The following is a 10,182-nucleotide window of genomic DNA, read 5'->3' as shown; positions in this document are numbered from 1 at the left end:
GTATGTATTGTAACGTAGCAGTTCGGTTAGGCCTGCCCGTTACAAGAGACTCCCTGAACCCTGGGCGAGATCCCGGAATCAGGGTTTAGAAAATCGAGTCGCGAAATAATCCTAGAGAGCGCCAGAACTGGAGTCACGCACCCGAGCTTCGACAGGGACGAAATAGCGCATTGCGACCAAGATATTTCAGGCTTTTGTTTTTCTTATTTTTTTTCGAGTGCACCGGCTACCCTACAGCGACCGACTCCGACGCTGAACATCTTTCGAGGCAAGGCGAAACCACGGAGATCCTGCGGGAAGGACACCGAGGCTGCGGAGGGGGAGGCAACGCAGATCCCTGCAGCGCGGGAATCCAAGGCGGAAGCGATTCCCGCTGGCGGCCGGCGCGCCGCAGCCTCCCCGCTCACCCCGCCTACGCCGAACCAAGGCAACCGCGAGGTACCAGCTAGCGAAGAGGGAGCACCACCCCGCCCAACCCCAGGACTACGTAGCGCTGCGCGGGAGACGACATCGCGATCTAGCCTTAAGTTCTGCGCCGCGTAGAGACGACAGGTGCGCGGCAAGTTGCGCAATCCCCAAAATCGATGACCGATCGATTGTTGCGCATTCTTGGGGTGATGACGTCACGAAGGATTAGCGTGACGAGATCGGCGTTGCGACCATTCGAGATCACTCTAGATCTGGCGGTTAGCGAGGGCTATCGTAAACAGTGATCGTGCGTTTTGTTTCGAGGGGTTTCAAAGAAGTAGAGTGATTGCGAGGCGAGATGTCTGAAAAAGATCACGAGGGAGTGGGCGAGTTCATCGCGTGGATGTGGAGCGGTAAGCGCTGTTAACCTTCTTGCGAGAGAATTTCGAGCGTAATTGAGCGAGGGCCTATCCGAAAAGAGATAGCCGTTTGGGTAATTTGCGTGTCGAAAAATACTCGAAATTCCTTTGCCGCTTCTCTCGTTTGGCGAGCGTAGCCTGAGTTGCGCGTGTTAACATAGAGCCACGATTAAGCGACCGAGACGGTCGAGTTTTCCAAATTCCGTTACACGGGGTCACGTCAAATCAGTACGATAACGTATCATTTCTCGTGTAGGGCGCGAGCCGTCGAAAGGGGAGCGTTCGAATTCGCGAACCGCGTCCCGACGTCATGGAGAAAGTTGAGCTCGGGTGCGTGTTAATAAGCATTTTCTTTTGTAGAGGACGAACCTCTTTTTCGTTTGGACTTTTGCATTAGTGGTTAGTGATAAGGTGGCGATTAGCGCCCGTAGGCATAAGCAATTTTATTGTTTTGTTTTTTTGTTCGATTTATTACCGATCGCGGACAGCGTCGGCCGGGAATTCGGTTCCGTTTCCGTCGAGGAGTTTATTATTTAGTTGGCGATTAGCGCCATTCTGTAGAGGACGATCGCGGGCAGCGTGTCGGGTCCTGTTTTGTTTTTGGTTTTTGTAAATTAGCGGTTATTATTAAGACAGCGACTAGCGCACGTAGGCCGTAGAGGTCTTCTAGATTTGTTAAACTTTTTTTTTGTTCTTTCTTTTCTTTTATTTTGTATTATCGCTAGCTGGAAATATATTGTTTAATTTCATTATTGCTTTGGGAAATAACGTGTTGGCGTTGTGAATAACGCGTGTCGTATCTCTCTCTACCCAAAAATCACCCCTCCCCTCGCCGCGGTACTGAGCTATCGAGTATATGGTCGCGGTATATCGTATTACCGATTTCGAGGCGTGTTGACCACGCCAGGCGCCCAACAAATTTCGCGATATTGTTTCAGGTCCAGGATACATCGTGGACGCCGCTTCATTGTGCACGCGGTAAGTTCTCGGTCATTTTCTCCGAGTGACCGAGGAGCGGGAAAAATCCACGTCACACTGTAAATAAGAAAGCATCATGAATTCCCAAGTCTGTAGGGACCGTAATAAATTCTAAATTCATGTTCAACACTATTCACTATACATCCCTCCCGCAACCGACATTTCACAGAATGTTCAAGTTCATATCATAACGATTTATATCATTAATTGTGCGATAAATTTATGCAGTTGCACTTCCACGATGAAAAAAAATGTCATTCTTATATTTATATGTCGCATGTATAACGAGCTCATAAAGCAACCGTATGACAGTGACCTGGCGAACCTTCATGGTTACTTCTTGGTTTGAAGGTGGCGGCTAGGTAGCGGAAGTACGCAAAGTACATAGCTAGACCCGGTTATAGCTGAGCAGCCGCCATGTGAGGGATTCGTGGCTTTTTCCCGGCTATTACTCTGCAACGACAGCCAACTTATGCGGCAACCGTATGACAGCGAGCTGGCCAATTTTCTCAGTTTTTTCTTGGTTTCGACATGGCATCCAGGTGGCTAAACTAGCCAGCACCTACTTGATTTTGATATAGCCGCATGGGAGCTTGGCTTTGTGAGAGCTTGGTTAAAACCAGATTGAAGCTGACTATTTTGGCCATATAGCCACCACCTCGAAACCATCAAGAAGCCATGAAAATATGCCATATCATAACCTCATGTTTGCCACATGTGTTGGTTGTCTTTGTCATGTATATGCCGGGATATAACCACGAACTGGCTACATTGCAACCACATAGCTAGGTTGGTTTGGCCATGTAGCCGCCATATAGTTGCCGCCTGAAATTGTTACACAGGTAGTGTTAAAACGACAACACACACTGTCATCTGCTACTCAACATGCTGCCAAATTGGCACCAAAATTTAGTAGACTCTACCGAATCTTCCGTTTTCTCTCCCCGGTGGTGGTTGAACTGCAACAGGTAGATGGGAACAACGTAGTGGGAAAGGTGGATGGAAAGGTCCTAAAGAACTATAAAACTTATTCCTCGTAATTTAACATACTAGATAATGGGAGACGAGGCTCCACCGCCCGCCTACGTCCTGCGCGGCTGTGGGGCGATTCTGTAACTCGTTATAAGAATAACGATTCCGAACGCTATCGTAACGATAACGAATTTCGCCGCGTGTAACGACTATCTTATAACGACGGTGCGATTCCGTAACTACGAATAGCGACACTTCGACATTACAGAATGGGATAACGAATCGTCGTTGTGGATACCGACAGGAAGTGACGTATTGTGACAAATCTTTAGTAAATAACTAGAATTTTATCGAAACTCGCCTTAAAATAGTTGAAATTCGTGCCGCGGTGGCACGCATAAAGGCTTAAATCGACGCGCGCACAATCAGTCAGTGTAAATCCATCGTATAGTGAACATTGTAAATATAAATATCATAGTCAATTCCAGTGAAGTGAATTTTTGCTTTGTTTGCATCATTACTATGGTTTCGGTTGGGAAGTTAGTATAATCAACGATATTTATGATACATGTTATGTGTGATCTTGTGAATTATATGTTATGTTTTGTGTGGTTTATAGGTTATGAACATGTGAAAATTTAATTCGTTCATGTTTCTGATATTTAATACTGGTGTTTGGTGAGAGTAGTTATGGATAAACTGTTCGTTGTTACAATTAACGTTTATTACAGAGTAATCAAGTAGAGATAAAGGTGCAAAATAAAAACGTTGTAATACAATAGGTGCGTGGAATAAATATACACGTGCTCAATACAATACACTCAGTTACTGAGTCCCGTCTAATCCAAGACGACCCGGTCAGTTTTGACTCACTCGACAGACTACTTCTATCGTTCGCTTACAGTCGTTTATTACCTATGTATAAGTGACATCTATACTTTCACACGCATTGTACATTTGTATATTTCTCATGATCTTCGCATATATCAACAGTTTCCGTGACTAATTTTGATTAATTTTTTCTAGAAACAAACAGAAGAGACAGGCGAAGGCCACGCCAGCCCAAATCGGTTATATGGCCGATTATTTTATCCAGCATCCGCACATCGCAACAGGGAAATTTCAATCTCTCCGTGGAAAATCGGATTTGGCCGCGTCGTGGGAGCAACTCGTGGCGGAACTGAACAAGATGGGAAAAGATGAGAAAGGGAAAGACGTAAAATCATGGAAATCAGTAAGTTAATACGAGTATATTATGTTACTTTGAAAGGTGCTTATTGAAATTTGGTTGGCGAACATTTGCATTGAGTCACGATGCTCAACGTTACTCAACGTTGAGTTGTTCTGAACACGTCCTTTATTTATCGTACAGAATCTTGAGAAATGAATTTGCAAATTCAAATTTGCACCCTTTTACACATCGTTTCATATCGCATTTATAAATTTGCGTATTTTATATAATCTGTAATTTTTCATAATAAATGTTTCAAATTTTTATTCTAGACGTGGCGAGACAACAAGACCATTGTGTCGCAAAAAGTAGCGAAAATTCGAGCAAATCGTTCGAGGACAGGGAATTTGGGTGACCCTCGAGTGAAACTGACCGAACGAGAGGAAAAAATTATGGGCATTGTGGGCTTCGATGACGTGGAAGGAGTGGAATGCCCTGATGCCTTTCCCGAAAAACAGGTAATATTGGTTTTGCACTGATGAAGCAAAATATCGAATGTCATAAAAATTATTTTTGAAAGCCATTTGTTTCCATAAAAACCATTTCAGTTAAACGTCATAGAGCTACTGGCAGAAGGAGACGAGAGCATACTCGATGAGGATGGCAGCATCTTAACTTGGCGAGACTACGTCGAGGCCAGTGCTCTCGATTACACTAGTAAGTAATCGTTTTTGAATATGCCATTAATTATTTGTTAATGAATCAAAAATTGTTAGTCATATCGCTCATTTGACTTTTGTGTTTTTTCAGATATAGAATTTCTCGAAAACTTCGATGGCGGGGAGGCAACTTTGGAGGAAGGCTCTTCAATACCTGAAGAAAATACAGACGCTGCATTGCCACCACCACCGCCACCTCCTCCAGCAATAACACCATCTCCAGCAAATGCATTGGCAAAACCTGGCCCGAGTGGCCTTAATCAACAAGGAACAGCCTCGAGAGTCACAAGACCTAGTAAGTATCACAAAATCGTAACTTGTTTGTTACAAAATATGGAAACATGTATTTAATATTGGTTTCAACAATCTTTCGGATAATCGAAGATTCGGCACACAGCTGGAAAATTCACGAAACGACTTCGCAACTCTGGCTGAGACACAAGTTTCATGCATGGAGGTACTTATTATTGAAATGTCTTTAAAGTTGTCTTCATCGTACATATTAAGCGACATTTTACGATAAATTCTGTGTCGAAAATAACTGAACAAATTTTTTTTACACAGATGTTTGCAAAATCGATGGAGAAGATGGCCGAGAATAACAGGCAGAGGAACGAAAACGAAAGAAAAAGGAACGAGATTCTCCGCACACTCGTCGAATCTCAGAAAGAGCGGGACTAAGTTATGAATAACTTGACAAGAGTGCTGCAGGAATGTGTGCAACATTTAAAAAAATAAAGAATTAAGCACCAAAGAATTAAGACATAAGCTAAACAATGTATTATTATTATTGTCGTTAATAGTTTTTAAACAGATTTATTGCGTTGTAGAATTAAGATTGATCTTGTCAGAATATTTTCTATAAATAAGTTTTTTTTCCCACAGACGAAGCTATTGTGATAATAGAGATTATTATTATTGTTTCTGCATTCTTTATTACGTTTTTTAAAATTTTTTCTCAAAGACGATGTTCTGCAGATAATCATCATTGTTATTATATCTCAACACCGTTTAATACTTTTAATAAATTTTAATACGAGTGAAAAAATTTATTTGCACTCATATTCTTAAAAGGAGCCTTTTGACCACGTGTCGTGAATCCCCATGCAGCGTTTACTGCGTCTACGTTTTCCTCACTATTCTTGTTGCATGGACCACCATCGGGTTCTTCGCGTAGAACCAATATTATGAAGAGTAAAATTATATGGGCATTTCTCCACTAAATGGAAAATCGCTGTCCCAAGCTAAATTCATGAAATAAATCTTAAAGTTTCCCAGTTTATTGTATCAATACCAGCATAGAATTGGGTATTTGCATGATTTTTATATTTCTTAACTTTTGATGTTTTTCGATTCTATAAATTTTTTTAGAATTTTTGAAAAAAAAATATTTTGTTTTTGTTTATAAGTATTTAAATAATTTAATAAATAAAAAAAAGGCAATATTTAAATGAATAAGTAGCTCCATCTCGCGTATGTGACGTCACAATGCTGAATTTTTTTGAAATTTTTAGCGCCAAGTTCTCCTGTAAGCACGCCGTACGTGTAATCAGCTGTTGCTCTGTGTTGTGATTGATGAGAAGAACGTCTGATAGTGCTGTTTATTATAAACTAAAGTTATTAAATTATTTAATATGTCATTAAAAAACGATTTTTGTTGGTGTATAGTACCAACTTGTAAAAATACACAAACTAATGCTTGCTTAACATTCTTAGTATAATAACATTGACGTGATCATAACCTCCACACAATTATCCGTGTGAGTTAAAAAAAAAAAAAACACCACACAAAAATTGATTTCTATTTTAATTATTTTCACCGAAGTCTGACATTAATTATACAATGTATCAAACTTAAAGTTCAAAAAACTTACTTAAAATTTTTTTAGCGCTAGAAAATATTGTACATTACTCTTTGTGAATTCAAATAAACGCGCCAGTAGCAGCACAATGACGTCAAACCAATCACATTCCGTTTTATGTCACGTGACTTTTATGTGATTTAGTACCACTTTTATTTATTGAATTATTTAAATACTTATAAACAAAAACAAAATATTTTTTTTTCAAAAATTCTAAAAAAATTTATAGAATCGAAAAACATCAAAAGTTAAGAAATGTAAAAATCATGCAAATACCCAATTAGGTATTCTTGGCACGCCATAGCTTATTTAGTAATTTACTAATGGAATATTCGAATAAATGAACCTCATACGTCTCAAAACACAGTCCCCTGGTACGTCCCTTTTCCAGAATTACAAATCTTGTTACAAATATTCATTTTTGTGCCGTTGATAATTAAATAAAAAATATCCAAATACATCAACAAAAATAGTTAGCATCTTTATACATCACAATTATATTTTTACAATAGAATTTTTATTAAAATATCCATGTGTGAATGCTGTCCTCAAATTATTAAAACAGCCCCTTGTTGAAACTTTAAAATCGCGCTGAAGTTATATTTAGTTTTGGCGCGAAGTATTTAGAGTGCGAAACGGAACGCAATCGGTGTGAAGTTTGTTCGGTTGCGTCGCTAGCGGGCAGCCACCATTTTGTTTGGTGCTATTACTGCGTCTTTTGGTGAACCACGCGTCTCGGCCGTTAGTAAAAACATTTCCCTGGTAAGCCTTTTTTTTTTACTATTTTAAGACTTTTAATAACGATAATTTGTTTAAAATAATTGATCATTTAGTATGTAGCCACATCTGTTGCGCTTATCTGAATGTTTGTAATGATATTGTTTTATTAAGTATTCATGTAAAAATTACAGTCCCCTGGCCAACATTCCCCTGTCATTTCATAGCACAGGGAACTGTTCATACTCCTGTTTCCTTGGGTTTTGACCACTAAAAGTAACGTCTCTTTTTTAGGTAGTACCTCAAAATGCCACCGAAAAAGAAGTCACCCAGAACAAGAGAAGAAATACTTGAACAAAAACTTATAGCTGAGCGTTTGAGATATCAACGACTTAAAAATAACCGTCAAAAAAAAAGGAGAATTGGAAGAAAAAGAAAGGCAGAAGTATCAACAGAAAAAAGCAAAAGGTAAAAGAAAATTAGTTAAAGATATGCGTCGTCGTGAGCATAAGGCTGTAACAAAGGTTTGGAGAGAGCATTGTTATAAGTATCGTGTAAAAAAAAAAGTCATGAGTAACTTTTATGAAAATTTGTGATAAGAAGGGCCACAAGTTTAGAATGGACGAAAATGATATTTTTGATGTCAGTTTTGACCAAATATTGCAGAAGTTACCAGATCCAGATCTAAGTCTAAAAGGGAGAACATTACTTTATTATTTTCCTGTATCTGTACCGGTCTTTCAGAAGAATTAATTAATTTAAATATTTTTCCCCAAAGTACAATGTTAAGACTGATTTGTTTGTAAGGTGTTGTACAATTAAAGTTAATTACTTTAGTTACTTCAAAAGTATTATGTCGACCTAAAATATCGGTTGTGATAATTAATTAGCAGTAGTAATGTTTCTTTGTTTATTATTTTTTATATTTTTTGGTTGTTTTAAAAAGCAGGATACCATATTTTTCATTATCATAAAGATTGACTTTAGTGTTAGTTAGTAGTGTTAGCTTTTCGACCGAGCCGCGTGGAAGGAGTTGATCGCTGTGGTGTCAAAGATGAGACTTTAATTATGTTGTATGTACACCTTATGTATTTACAGTTTAATATACATATATACAAAAGCAGTCACTTAATTGGTTGCCACGCGAGGGAAGGGGTGCTCGTGGTCTTGTTGCACCGCGGTGGAGGCTGCAGCGATGATGTGCGGTGCTGAATCGGTGCGGTTCTCGGTGGTGGCGTGTAACTGCTTTCCGGAGAGCTAAGCGGCGTTGGAGGACGGCGGTTCTGGTGCCGGGTTGTAAAAGTCCGTCATGCAGTTGTCCAAAAAGCCTGCGTGCTGGTCTGTGGCTGTAGCGTACTCGTAGCGTAACAGTGTAGGTCGTATAGAAACCGTGCACTAAATGTAGAGGCAGCACTTTAGCCGAAAGTAGCGCGCCCTGTTGTTTAACAAAAGCAAAAAACGGGCAAAAATGTCAATATAGTTAATGTATTTATATGGATTAATGTTAATTAAAAATGGAAAAAATTATTAAATACGGTTTTCAACCAATTAATAATACTAATTTTCGAGGTCAAAACGACTTCAATGGTAAAAAACTCTATGAATCAGGTCATGTATTTCATGTCGTGGAAAAAAGGCTTCTAAATAACGTTGTGACAGTAACCGGTGAGGTTCTTTCTGCGGTGTATAAAACTAGAAAATTATAACGTCAAAATAACGGTATGTATTTATATCTCTTAATTTTTTTTTCAACTTTGAAATGAAATTAATAAACGTTGATCAGTAAATCATTTTATTTTAGTTAGATAACGAGCGCAATATTAGTCGTGCTGTGTGTACCTGCTAATCTGGATTGTCTGGTAAATGTAAGCACACGTGTGCTGTGATTTATTATGGCAATTCAGCTGACACAGCGGATTCTAAGACTAGTCATGGTCAAGAATGGGGTAAGCCCTCTTGTCGACAGCTTTTGGATTACGATAAAGGAATAAGAATGAGCAAATTGTTCCCTCTACCGCCTTACTGTGTCAAAAATCCAAACATAGTGCCATGTAAGTTGGAAACTCTAATCTTTCCGAATGATTTGGCTGGGACACCTCTTGCAACAATGATAAATATTGACCGAAGAAATGAAAATGAAATCATAGCAGCTGAATCATTGGTAGCTTTAGTTAAAATAAATAAACAACGTAAGGGCGAAATAGAAATTGAAAAAACGCTGTCGGAAATACTTCAGCTGCAGTCTGTAAACGAACTTTATTCACAAGAGAATATTATAACAAGTGATATTTATGATTTTTACATAAGTGAAGTGTGTTGTGATAAAACAAAAATGATAAACATTTGCATGCAAACGATTTTACAGTCAAAGACGGATGAGTGGTACAAGCAACGTATACTACGAATAACAGCAAGTAATGGCCACAAATTAAAAGGGGACCGTTTTGATATTGATAAAGCTATTAGAGAGTTAATTACACCTAGTAAAGTGGAGACAGCAACCATGGCTTATGGTAAAAAAAATGGAAAAGACAGCTTTGAATGAATATAAAAAACTCCTAAGTCCAGATTGCAAAATTGTTCAAGTCGGCCTTGTGATTAATATTCATCAACCTTGGTTAAGCTGTTCTCCTGACGCTATTTTAGAATATGGTCCTGATATTTGGCAAAAGCGATTGATAGAAATAAAGTGTCCTTACACGTGCAAAAAGATACCAATTTACGACGCGACAGCAAGAAAGTGTAACGTGCAATATTTGAAGTTAGACGAAAATGGAATTTATTTGAGTGAAACTCATTCCATTTATACGCAAGTCCAGCTGCAAATGTAAGTAACAAATATCGCTTTCTGCGATTTATTTGTTTACTCACCTCTGGGCTGTGTTCTCATAACAATTGCTCGCAATAATTTGTTCTTGAGTAAATTAGTTCCTAAA

The 10,182-nt window shown here is 38.9% G+C and overlaps 1 protein-coding gene and 1 long non-coding RNA gene across 2 annotated transcripts; both read left to right on the top strand.

Moving 5' to 3' along the window:
* Positions 1-3,819: 3,819 nt before the first annotated feature.
* LOC124214604 (uncharacterized) lies at positions 3,820-5,430 on the top strand. Its single transcript, XM_046617034.2, has 6 exons — positions 3,820-4,011; positions 4,281-4,466; positions 4,557-4,665; positions 4,759-4,962; positions 5,052-5,124; positions 5,232-5,430. Exons 1-6 carry the CDS (start codon positions 3,853-3,855, stop codon positions 5,353-5,355), a joined length of 855 nt encoding a protein of 284 aa, XP_046472990.1. The 5' UTR covers positions 3,820-3,852; the 3' UTR covers positions 5,356-5,430.
* Positions 5,431-7,251: 1,821 nt separating this feature from the next.
* On the top strand, positions 7,252-8,865 carry LOC138190685 (uncharacterized). Its single transcript, XR_011176725.1, has 3 exons — positions 7,252-7,291; positions 7,541-7,714; positions 8,345-8,865. It is a non-coding gene; the product is annotated as an uncharacterized lncRNA (long non-coding RNA).
* Positions 8,866-10,182: the final 1,317 nt, after the last annotated feature.

Source organism: Neodiprion pinetum, chromosome 3 (assembly GCF_021155775.2).
Source record: "Neodiprion pinetum isolate iyNeoPine1 chromosome 3, iyNeoPine1.2, whole genome shotgun sequence".
Taxonomy (NCBI): domain Eukaryota; kingdom Metazoa; phylum Arthropoda; class Insecta; order Hymenoptera; family Diprionidae; genus Neodiprion; species Neodiprion pinetum.
This window is presented reverse-complemented; position numbering and strand designations above follow the sequence as displayed.